This window comes from Diadema antillarum, unplaced genomic scaffold (genome assembly GCF_040938485.1).
Source record: "Diadema antillarum isolate AM-2024a unplaced genomic scaffold, OU_Dant_1.0 seq00000392_RagTag, whole genome shotgun sequence".
In the NCBI taxonomy this organism is placed as follows: Eukaryota; Metazoa; Echinodermata; class Echinoidea; order Diadematoida; family Diadematidae; genus Diadema; species Diadema antillarum.
Window position 1 is genome coordinate 876,328 of NW_027271387.1, and position 13,039 is coordinate 889,366.

Sequence of the window (13,039 nt, forward strand, 5' to 3'; positions counted from 1 at the left end):
AGGGAACGGACATCCTTCAGCCTAAACAGTCGCCATACTCACAGCTTCAGAAAATGGCAAATGCTCTCATTCAAGGTGCTAGCAGAGGCATAGGACTGCAATTTTGTAAGCACTTGTTAGACACTCGTTCTTCTCTCAAAGTAATTGCTACATGCAGACGTCCAGAGGAAGCAACAGAGCTGCAGCAACTGAGGAAGGAGAACCCACAAAATTTAGAGGTAGGGGCCTAAATTATTCTCTGTTCACTCTTCTCGTCGAGGTCATACAATGTATGCCATAGCCTATATTTCAATCTAGCTGTCACGATGTGTTTCAAATTGAAGTTCCGGAGACTATAAACAAATTTCACAGGGTTACCCCGGCCCTGTCGTTTATCATTTTACTTGGCGCAGCATTGCCGTTTAACCTGTTAATGGTTGTTGGTAACTTGCCTTCTTTTGGATTCATGGTAACTATACACAGCCCTGTCGCTGTACACAAGTGTAAGTCACGACTGCTAGTGCACGGCGTCTGGTCGGGCTATTCATGATGAGTGGAACTTGTTGCAGTGAAGTTACTTGACCGACAAGTATGTCTCATTCCGCGAAAAACTTCTCATTTATAGTAATGACATTTGCTGGGTCAGTTTTTGTGAAAAACTGACCCAGCAAATGTCATTACTATAAATTGAGAAGTTTTTCGCGGAATGAAACATACTTGTCGGTCAATGAAGTTACCAGTAACACTAACAGTGGTAACGTGTGATGATAAGAATATAATTAAAAATCATCAAAACTGTACATGTTGTGTGATTATCTGAGATATGATGATGGTCATGTCTGCTGAAGGGAGATTGAATGATGAAGGGTGGTAACTGCATGTATGGTCACTCTACCTTGTAATAATAGCAATAATGGAGCTTGTAAACCATGCATGGTGCATTAGCTGTGTCAGCGTACTCAAATACTCCGTCAAGATCGAGTAAGATATTAGGGCAATTAAGGATATTATGAATACAATTGAAATCAATAAAAGACACATGTACCTTGTAGGTCTCACCCTCACTTGCTAGGGCCATTTTGGAAGGACTGAGCTCCTTGCAAAATGTAATATGAGGTCGTCTGGACTTTTTCCGTGGACATGCCCATAGATAATTGTGTTTGTAGGCCTACGCATGTCACCACAAGTCAAGAAAGCCCATTTTTCTCTCCACAGATGGTTCTGAGTCTAAGGCTGATGGTATCTTAACTGTGGCACTTAAGTTGTGACCACAGATGGGACATACCTGTTATATACTTTACAGTGTAGACCTAACAGCTACTGCTGTGCTTGTCTGAGCATTGGAACTGACTTTTATTGCAATGATTCCTCATCCACATTCAAGCACTTGTGTTTGACAAAGGGTTTACTAAGTATCTACCCATTATTATTATCATTATTATTTTGATTTATGAGAATCTTTGCTATTGACTTACAATTAACGTTTAAATGTTCCTAATCCTATACATCATATGCTTTGTTCACATAAATCCTACCACACTTCTTCAATATCACATAGGGCCTACATGTACAATGTAGTTTGCATTATAAATGAATGTGCATGGACCAAGAGTATTCTTTCACATTTGAAATCCTTTTGACCTCAACTTGTTATGGATCACATATTCAAATGTTTTGTTGTTGTTTTGCAGATTCTCCAATTGGATGTGGCTAATGAGGATCAGATAAAAGAAGTGTCCTCTACTGTTAAACAGCTTCTCCATGGCAACCCCGCATCAACAGGACTGGACCTTCTCATCAATTGTGCTGGTATACTGCACCCATCTGGGAGAGGGGAGACAAGTCTAAAAGCCGTCTCACAAGAGGTATGTTTTGTTTTGTTTTGTTTTGTTTGTTTGTTTGTTGCAGCAGGTCAAGGGGACTGATGATGTCACATTTTTTTTTGATGTACATGTGTATGGGTATACATAGTATAACAGCTACAACAGAAACCAATAAAGTGATATGAATGATATACATACATTGTTGTACCTATTATTAACTGATCTACCAGTCTTTACGCCTATTTATTCATCTATCTTTGCTACCAGTTTCTAGCTCTCGACCTATGTACCTGCCTATCAATATTACTCATCAATCTACGTAAATATTGACTTATTCATCTACAATGTACCTATCTATCTATCTATCTATCTATCTGTGTGTCAGTTTGTCTAGCTATCTATCCAACTGTATACAATCATAGGGACTGTGTATCAAGGCTTCAGATACAAAATGAAGGATATTATCTCAAAAAGAATACATTATATGAGAAGAATATTTGTCATCTTCTGCTTCTCTGATCAGACTGTGCAAATTACTCATTGTTTTGTTTGAAGCTTCTGAATTATTTTAGATTTTTTTTTTTTGTCGGAATTTATGACAAGGACCGCAAGGTGTTCATAACGGAATCTAGTGTTAAAAAGTTCTTAAATTGGTTTATGATTTTTTGAACTAATCCTTAAGAGGGGAAGGACCAAAGTCGTACTTACATTGCAATGAAACAATAATGTGTTTGTTTATTGTTTGTTTTTTGTAAGTCACAGTAATGTGTTTATTGACTGTACTTTCATTAGCATTATTACGTGTATGTGATCTTCTCATGTACATCAGGCCCTGATGTCAACCTTTGCTACAAATACCATTGGTCCTCTTCTAATGGCAAAGCACTTTGGGGAGTTCCTCACCAAAGGAGGAGGCGAGTTTGGGAAGGCGGTGGCCGATGGTGGGAAACCTCACTCCGCAGTTCTTGTGAATATGTCGGCCAGAGTGGGTTCAATTGCTGACAATAGTGAGTTATTATCATTTTTGTTGTGGTTGTTGTTGTCATGGTGATTTCAGAGGACACAAGGTAGTTAACATTGGAGGAGATGACATTACATATTTGCTAAAAAGCAAGGTCAATTCCGAATGGGAATTTTTCTGCAAGAGTTACAACTATGATGTTATACACTGGCATTGTCTTGTCTGGTGTTTTGACTGAAGACCGTTGCATGAAATTTAAAACAGTCCTAGCAGAAAAATACAAAACTTTTCCAAAATGACATACACTCCCCAGCTTTGACTGAGGTCCATCTGCAGACATGTACAGTTTGTAATATTTATAGTTTTATAAATGCAAAACATGCATTTGTTCAATTTTGTTTCTTTACAGGGAGAGGATAAAAGGTTAAATCAAGGGAAAGATGTGGCAAAATCAAACTTATATGCATAAATATCACAACCAACATGTGTTACCATATGTGATTTTGCACAATTCTGTCTGCCATGACCTTTCACTTTACATGTTCTTGGTACACACTGCATAATATGTTTCAGTTCCAGTCAATATGCCATATATAGCAAAGTATAAAAGTATGAGAATTGTAGAAGGTCCAGATTTCATAGGACTTTGTATAGTCTTGTATGTATTATGTGATGGACATATGTTTTATAGTTGTGCTAGATGTACATGATTATGTGTGTATAATTTCCATAGTCATGGTAATTAAGTGAGTTTTATTAGTTTGAGCATGACATTATTTTTTTGCACAAATACTCAACATGATAACATGTCTTCACACCACTTTGCATTTCTCTTCCACACTGTAAGAGCTTGGCGGATGGTACAGCTATCGCATGTCAAAGAGCGCCCTCAACAGTGCCACCAAGAACCTGAGCGTGGAGTTCTCGCGGGGACGGAAGAAGGTGATCTGCATCAGCCTGCATCCAGGAACAGTGGACACAGAACTCTCCCGGCCTTACCACAGGAATGTCCCAGAGGGGAAGCTCTTCAGCGCGGAGTACTCCGTAAAGAAGATGATGGAGGTGGTGGAGAATGTGTCGGTAGAAGATTCTGGAAAGTTCTTTGATTTTGCTGGATTGGAAATTCCATTTTGAACAATTTTTTTTTTTCATGTGCCCAATCAACTGAATCTTTGGGGCACCAAGTTTCATGAATATATATTCATATAAAAAAAAAAATGTACTGAAAAAAATGGTCAGTAGATGTGCTAGTCACAGAATACAGAGTTTAAGACTTTGCAATGTGCAAGTCTGCATAGTGGACTACGATGGGATGACATCATGTGAAGAAACTGTCCATGTTCCAGGTTCTCTCGCATGTTCGGTACCAGAATCGAGAATGCTTCCATGAAGGATTTGACAGTCTCTTTGTTTCTATTAAAGACAATGACATCATCGAATTTAAAATCAGGCCAACTAGGGGGTGGAGCCATGAAGTGGTGATGTCTGAATATCAAAATGTTTTCTAAGTGGATGGACATACAATTAATGAGTAGATGGGACCATTTGGCACTGCTGGAGAATGAGAATGACGTCCTTGCCTTTACAACAAAAAAATTCCCTAATTCTGCATACAGCCACCCTCAGTTATTCATTGAGGAGAACCATTGTGCAATTTGTTGTGGTTTTTTTGTTTTGTTTTGTTTTGTTTTTGTTTTTTTACAATCAAACAAATTTTGATACTAATGTTCCCAGGAATCATCTTCCCTATATCCAAGGGCATTACACAAGTCCTGGCTGATGTAGCGTTGTCAGGTTCGTTACAAGTATTGCTCTGTTTTTTTCTTCATCTGAGTGTAGTGTTCTAATAAACTATTACAATAATTTGTCAATAGTGACCAAAAGTAATAAGTGCCTATCCTCTGCCTATGGTCATGCTAGAGATCATTACCATAAGATGAGCAGTGGACATCAGAGAGTATGTTGGGCAGATTATGTCAACACTCATATTATGGTGTTTGGTGACCTGCTACATATACAGAGAAGAGCGCGACGTGTGCCCGCCTCTTCGTACAAACTGCATCAAGGTCGATAATGACAGCAAAAGTTTCAACCTGACTGAATGCGATTTCTTTCTCTCACTTCAGTCGTTTTTGACAGAAGCATCAAAGCACAACAGAAACTTGTTAAATATGAAAGTGTGCTGGACATGGACCCTTGAGTAGGGAGAGAATATTTGATACCGCCAACTTTTTTTCTGGTCATAGACATGAACGCTACATCTTTAATGGGATTCCCATATAAACAGGGTTATGATTGTAGTCTCAGAATTCAGACCCTTCTTGTGTCTTATTATATCATGCATGTAGTATTAATTCAACAAACTTTGGCCTGGATGAAATAACTTTATCTGTTCAAAGGAGATAATTCATTGAGCAAAAATACATGTTGTTGAAGGGCAATTTCTATTTTACATCAGGGTATACTTGTGCAGTAGAAAAGAGCTGAAACACTGCTACATAAAGTACATTGTATCTTGTTGAGGCTATCAACATTGTGTGTGAATATGCTATTAATAGTATTGTTTTCATGAGGATTTAATGTACAGCAGTTAATGAAATGAGAATTTGAATATTCAGAATATTTTCTGTAAGAGGCTTCTGAATATTCGGTATAAATAACCCTGTAGTGTTGGGATTCATGAGTGTATCGATTCATTCGCTGCCCACTGGGTACGTTAAATACGTGTAACCACAAATAGCACCAATTGTGTGCATCAAAGCTTATGCTCATTGGTATACACAGGTCAACTCCAGTTGAGATTTTTGGGGCTGTGTGAGCATTTACGCAGAGATCAGAGAAAAAAGCTGGGAATTCTAATGTGTTCCCAAGCCGGGCCATACCCACCCACTCTATGGTATCCCCATGCAAGCTGATCTTTAAAGTGAAATCAGAGAAGAGTGGGATTATCATTGTTTTTTAACTTTTTAACCTGTTGAGGAGAAGTTGCGAGTATACTTGTCAGGTGACCATGGGAAATTTGTGTTGTAGCAAAATCAGCCCGTCCTCAATGGGTTAAGACCTATTCAAGAAGTTTTTCACAACTGTTTTGGTCAACATTGATGTATGCAGTTTGACATTTAGTACTTGGAAATGTTCAGTATGTCAATACATCTCATGAAAAGAAAAGATGTCAATCATATCATATCAAGACCCCCCCCCCCCAAAAAAAAAAAAGAAGAAAGAAAAACATCTTCCAAGAGAGGTGATACCACTGATCAATGTCCATGTTTACTTAAATGAGTATCAGGTCCTTTGCCCATTGCTTTATATGAAACGGACCTTCTACATGTTTCATCTTCAGAGAATTATCATATCCTGGAGATAGTATTCAAAGTTATGATACAAATCTTACTCATGATAGGAGGTTATGATTCATCCAAGACATCTACATGTAGAAATGTGATGGGATGGATGAACATTTGATGCATACTACTTATCAACTACAAAAAATTTGTACATGTATTTCAAACATATGGCAATTCTCTGCTTTGCATTCTTGTGAGCCAGTCACTGTTAATACAATGTGAGACTATTCTTATATCTACCTCGCAATCCACCATGGCAAAGTATCACCTTTTGTGTTAGAACCAAGAGAGCACATAAAAAGAAAGTGTAATGGAAGATTTTTTCCCTATTATTTAATATATCTTATTACATCTTGTATATGTGTGTGATATACAGTAGTGGTACTTATTTTTTGAAAGATTGGTTGATAGCTATTTTGTCATGATAGTGGTTTTGATAAATTCTCTCCAAAGGCTGGTTTACCAGTAACCTTTTATCAAGGTCCTCTCACTGTAACAGGTTAGCGAATCGAGCCCAGCTGAGCATGACAGCACAGGGGCCCTCGCGCTGGCGCGCTCAGCTGGGCTATCTTCACCATACAGCGAGAGGGCCTTGACAAAAGGCTAGTTTACCAGTAGCCATCAATTGACTCCTAACTTATGTATCAGCCATACTTATTCTGTGCAAATTTATCACGCTTCCTTTACAAAACAATTTATAATATAAGGGTGTTTTTTGGATGTTATGAATGTGTTGCCACGGTGATGTTTCTTCCATTTCCAATGTCAAAATCATGTATGTCGTAATGAAATGCAGGGTATCGACTACCAACAGAGTGTCTTGTAGTAGAATGTGTGTGCTATTTGTCTTTTCTACATTGTACTAGTACCTCTTCCTGAATCAACACCAAAGGTGAATGAAATCCAAATATAAAGTATTTAGGTGGATTGAGTGAATGCAGCAACATCGTTAGAACACATCAGTGAAGTCTGAGGGAAATTGGACAATTCGTTGAAAAGTTATGAAGTTTTTAAGTTTCAGTGCAGCAACTGCTGGATGAGAAGACTACTGGTATGTAATGTCATACATGGAAAACAATATGAAGAAAATATAAAGAGAATTCCACAAAATAGTTATTTTTCATGAAAAGCACACATTCCCTCATCTTATTACTGGCATAATGGTATTAGGGTAATATATGTGACCCGCTACAACAAAAGGATCCTAAAGTCGCTGACGGGTGAGCCGAGAAAATCGAGTTTGAAGTCAGATCATCAAAATCCGTCAAAACATTCTGATTTCTGTCTTGGACATAAGTTTGTAGACTAATTTATCTTCTTTCATCTGCCAAAATTTCGAAGCTAAATGATCAAAGGAAAGGCAAGAAAATAACATTTTTCTTGGCCATGATTTTCTGACTTTCAATGGAACAGAAACGTGTCCGAAGATTTGGATTTAGAGCCGCAGCTAGACTCCACCCCTAGCAACAAGGGAGTGATCTCATTGGTCAGTGCGTGGTATCCTGGTTACTGATTGGTCATGCGTAGACCACTGGCGCTAAGCTTGAATGAACATCACGGAGGTTGCTAGGAGCGTACCTTCTATTGTCAAATAGTGAAAACTGTCTTGCTTCGGTTCCCCTTGATCATGATAGCGTTGGAAGGAAAACTTTGATGGCGGTTTTCTTGAAACGCTATTTCTGAAACCACTTGACATGCGCTAATAAAATTATCCATATCTCCGCAACTGAGTACTTTTATGAGTCATGTTATATATGACATTAAAGTGGAAGAGTAATTGAATCATGTCATGTCATTTTCAGAAAATTGTCCTCCCCCGACTTTCGGATCCTTATGTTGCAGTGGGTCACATATCATTCCACCTGCCTTCTGAAAAAAAGGTATACAGATGTGGAACACAGTGGAATAAAAGACACACATCACACTTTCATTTTTTTCTTTCTGTTCAAGCTTGTAAGCCAGCTTTCCAGTCAGTTCTACATTTATTAATAGAGCTATAAAATACCATCTATAGAAAGAAAACTTTATGTACATACTTTACAAAATACTTCTTATTTCACTTCGAACTAGGGTTGACATGTACAAAGGAAAGTACATGACCAATTGCATTCGATTATCAAAAGAGGCTCAAGAAAGGGACAATACTGAGTGAGAATATGCATGACTAATGAATATTCATAATGCAGAGAAAAGAGAGAGAGAGTGTTAAGGTTGCCATTCCAATACTGTAATATTCCACTGATATTAAAATATTTCCTTGATGATCTCAAACATGATGTACAATGCAAACCGAAGGGTTTCATTCTTATAAACATACAATGAACTGAACTGCATAAAATGATGTCTACAGAAATGTTGCTTGCAGTCGTGAATTTGAGATCGAAGGAACTGAGCACATCTCTTAATCATAAATTGCCAGTTCTGTGACAATATGAGGGGCAGGGGGTTGTGCATCGAAAGAAAATTTTTTAAAAATCTGTTCACACTGAGCCGTCTTGTAGCAAATACCAAATACAATCAATGTCAGTGATTGTGTAGTAGAAAGAAGGCTGATTGACATAAGCAGGGTGTATTTGTTTGTTTTTTTCATTTTCTTCTCACACTTATATGCAAAATGAAATGCTGCATAAACTACATGTATGATATTTATGTACAATTGAGAGGTTGACACACAAGAAATAATACATACACTACAATGCAAGAAACAATACGAAATTGCACAACAACCTTCATCCTGCCCACACACAGATTATTGTATTCCATCTCCTTTTGAAGCCCATATATGAAAGGAGAAAATGTATGCATAATAGGAGATTGCCCTTTGACCCATCACATCCCACAGACTACTTTACTGTGGTTTGCAGCTGTACTGCTTCACATAATCTTCTTCTTCTTTTTTTACCACATACGAATCATCTTTCATAATATGGTGGATTAAAAAAATGATCTCGCTTTTGAGTGTTTTGTTGTTCATATACAATTTGGTGCTTTGGATGCAAAATTTTCAAAAGCCTCTTAATTGCTAAATCTAAATTTGAATCTTGAATTGGTAAAATGTTATAGACGATGAGAAGTTCCCATTCTTTCTCAACCTGGCAACAATATATTTAAATTTCTTTCTGATTTTGAATGTGCTGATTTCATGAAAGAAACTATGTCCAAATAAAATATCAAATTTCAAATATTAAGGATACACAGTGAAATTCAGAGCTGCTGATGTAATGCAGAGAAGATGATAATATCTACAGCAGAAGTACCCAAAAACTTAATGAATTTAAAAAAGCAGTGAAAAAACAACAAACAAACAGATCAGTGAAATTTCAGCAAAGTCAGACTGCAGTGTATTGTCAGACTTCTGAAACATAAAATGTGACTTTTTAATTCAGAATTATTCATTATAAAATCAAGGCATCCAAATAGGTAGACCTAATACAAAGCAAAGTGTCACGTCTCAGCAACATTGCCTTTGATCTCTCCCCCTTTATTTGGTAGATGAAATGTTGTTGATTTTATATCCCCTGAAATAGGAAATCTTCCCCATAAATCCAACAGAATATCATCTAGAAGACTTTGTGTGTGAGTTCCCTGAAAACCCTTGCAACTAATTAGTGCACCATTCTTGTAGCCAATGCATATCACTCTTTTGTGATATATATTTCATATCTTATCAATATATTCATGAAACTTCTTCCATTCCACATGTTTGATTTAATCTCAGTCAACCTAAGCATGGACAATTGTTTTTGAATAAATCTCCAGTACAGTTTTGGGAATGGATGATTCATATGAATAAGAAAAAAGTAATGTGCCATGTAGTCCATGTCAAGATACACAATGCAAACTTCCACTGATTCTTGATTGTGAAGACTGATGTTGACAAAACCAAAATGACAATGACTTGCTACAGGATCAGGTTGGCTCACTATTGAAAACACAAATATAAATATGTGGGAATAGTACATATTGTACATTGCTTATTTCCAAAAACTTTCCAGAACTTCAAGATGTGATCTGTAACAAAACAGCAGTACATGTACAAATGTATGTTTACCCTTGGTAATTCATACATACAAATTGTACCTACACTTTGTGTATTAAAGACAATTAACATGAAAAAGTATGTAAGTTTGTGTATCATAAACCAGCGTGCATACAACATGTTTTTGTACTGCAAGAAATGACTGCCATGGCAATGCACTATGGGAGTTGGATCCACTCACATCAGGTGGCTACTTCTTAGCCACAGTACAAATTTGTACGTAACACACACACACACACTATGCATGAGTATATGTCTCATTGACACATCTTTTACACGATATGGTAGGGATATTCGTAAAAAACAACAAACCAACAAACCCCAAAGCAATTACATGTAACATCTGTGCATGGAATTAATGTTTTATGCCATGGCATTTGCAAACTAGAAGTAGAAACAAACATTCTAATTTTCTAATAGTAATCCACTCTTCATCCAGATTCCATCTGCGATGTAATCTGATACACATCAGACTCAATCTAAATCAAACTCACTAATAACAAACCATTGCAACTTTTTCCTCAATAAATATTCAAACAAAGAGCAATATGCATGATAAAGGTGCTACTAAAAACTCATCACAAATGCACAAACCAGTAAAAGTAAGTTCCTCAATTTCTGTGCACACCAAACTGGACCACAATGCATGCTAAAACGCATGCTGTCAGCACCATTTTTCACACTCTGGTATGCATTACGCAATAATCTGACATCGCAGACAATTCCTGAGAACCATAAGAGCTTCCCGCACCCCAGAGACAAATGCAGATAATTTTTCGTCCAGCATAAAGTACTACAAAAGGGCTCAAGTATGAACAATAGATATTTGTACAAGGACAAATTGGCCAGTCACGACGCCAAGTCACTAAAAGCAGAGTTATTGTTGTGAGAAACTTTTTTTTTTCTTGAAATCTCATAGACATCAAAAGGATAAATGCTTGAGAGGGAAAGTCTCGGGCTGTTTTCACACGTACTGAGAGTGCGTAATCTGAATCTCAATTCAAGTGAGGCATCACTAGAATCAAGGTTTAACCCTTTTTTATACTTTCGTGCAATACTCTATCGTTTGTGTGTGACTTTGAGTGTTACAGTAAAAACATGTCAGCTCTCATCTTGTAAATAGGTACGGTAGTTACCTATTACAAATGAAACAGAATTCAAAGGAATGTGAGGAGAATCAACAATCTTCATTACTGTGTCCTTTGACAATATTAAGTGAGTACTTTTTTTTCATGCTTTCCCAGCTACAGGTACGTGTATCTATCATTTGGAATTTCACTATTATAATCATCACAGGGAACATCCCTTTCACTCAAAAACAGTTTAGGTTTAGTCCCTGCTAAAGCTTGTTTCTGTTTCTATATGCAAGTTTAAACTTTTAACTTACCATTCCAACCTCAAAATTTAGTTCACAGTGTGCTATCATTTTGTTTATAAGCAGCAACCCATGAAAGGGGGATTGAGAAAGTCAAAATAGGCTGTGACCTGATTTCTTGGTGTAAGCACACAAATTTACAAAGTCGAGCCCTACAAATTTTACCCGGGCCAAGCTTGGGCTTGGCTAGGGCCTTTGGTGTAAAAAATGGGGTAATAGAGACAACTTTCTGTACATGCTGCAGTGGCGGATCCAGAGGGGGGCGCAACCGGCGCACGCCCCCCTTTAATTTTCGTTAAAAAGAAAGAAAATAAAAAGAAAATACTGCAATGAAACCCGGAAGTGGCACCAGAAATATTAGTCACGCCCCCCCTTTACAGAATTCCTGGATCCGCCCCTGTGCTGTGTTTGGGAATATAGATGTCAACTCTCACAAACTTTGTTCTCAGTTTCACAACTGGGTTAGGCAAAACCAAATCAAATTTAGAATTATTTTCACTGACTGGGACTAAAACTCTAATGTTGCAGAACTTTCCCCTTTTATACAAGACATACACTTGCATTGAATTAAAGTAGTGGTTATACCTTAACATATTCCTACAGAGAAAAACTAAGACATATCACACAGAAGACTGGAAATCGTTTCTCTGAATTAATACAAAACTATAATCATGATTTCAATAGTTCAGTGACCTTTAATCTTGACCTAACTTTCACCACAACTATTTAATATAGAAATGATTGTCTATTTTTTCTACTCTTCCTACCAAGGTGCTTTACCACTGGACATTATTAAATGAAGTCAGAGCTGAAAACTAAATTTTTGTAGTGAAAGTTCAGCAACCTTAAACCTTTGACCTTGAAGGACACTGCCTGAAAATCTGACTAGTGCACCTACACCTCCCGCAGCGTACCTGGGGCAGGTACCAAAAAAATCCCTTGTTCCTTCTTTTACAACTTAAATAATGACATGTGGGACAGAAGGAAGGACAATCAGGAAAAAAAAAATGTCTCCGTCAGGTAGAGAGACGAGAATTGATATGAGTATACCTCAGGTGTTCATTGTGCCACAATATTACAAGTAACAGATATGTAACAGATATTTCAAGTCGCACTCATGTGTAGAATACATAAAACCATATACTTTGGTTGATCCTACTGAGTATTTTAGATCAACATTGTGGGCAAATGAAGAGAAAAGTGGCAAAAATGTACAAGTATAAGTCAAGAGTGGGTGAAGATTTCCTACACAACATAGACCTTTGCATTGCACTATGGGATATCAGCTTCCCAGCCAACGTACACATATCTCTTAACTCTAGGATTTCAAATGAGAAAAACAACTTCTACAATCTCACTGCAAACACAAAATATGAAGTCTTTTTGGGATTAAAACATAATCCCCTCTAATCCTAACACATAAATCAAAAGCTCGTCATATATTTAACAATGGATAAGGATGCACAGGATCTGTCATATTGAGAAACCAGCATAGGACTACAGACAGACAGAAAG

At 37.3% G+C, this 13,039-nt stretch overlaps 1 protein-coding gene across 1 annotated transcript; it reads left to right on the forward strand.

The window, feature by feature from the left end:
- Positions 1-53: 53 nt before the first annotated feature.
- On the forward strand, positions 54-3,897 carry LOC139731985 (C-signal-like). Its single transcript, XM_071642858.1, has 4 exons — positions 54-218; positions 1,671-1,844; positions 2,632-2,809; positions 3,611-3,897. Exons 1-4 carry the CDS (start codon positions 54-56, stop codon positions 3,895-3,897), a joined length of 804 nt encoding a protein of 267 aa, XP_071498959.1.
- The last annotated feature ends 9,142 nt before the right edge of the window (positions 3,898-13,039 follow it).

Excerpts from the sequence above, each read along its gene's own strand:
- LOC139731985 (XM_071642858.1), top strand. The coding sequence starts at position 54 with ATGGCAAATGCTCTCATTCAAGGTGCTAGCAGAGGCATAGGACTGCAA. Across the intron at positions 219-1,670 it reads AGAACCCACAAAATTTAGAG|ATTCTCCAATTGGATGTGGC; the intron begins GTAGGGGCCTAA and ends GTTGTTTTGCAG. Across the intron at positions 2,810-3,610 it reads GGGTTCAATTGCTGACAATA|AGCTTGGCGGATGGTACAGC; the intron begins GTGAGTTATTAT and ends CCACACTGTAAG.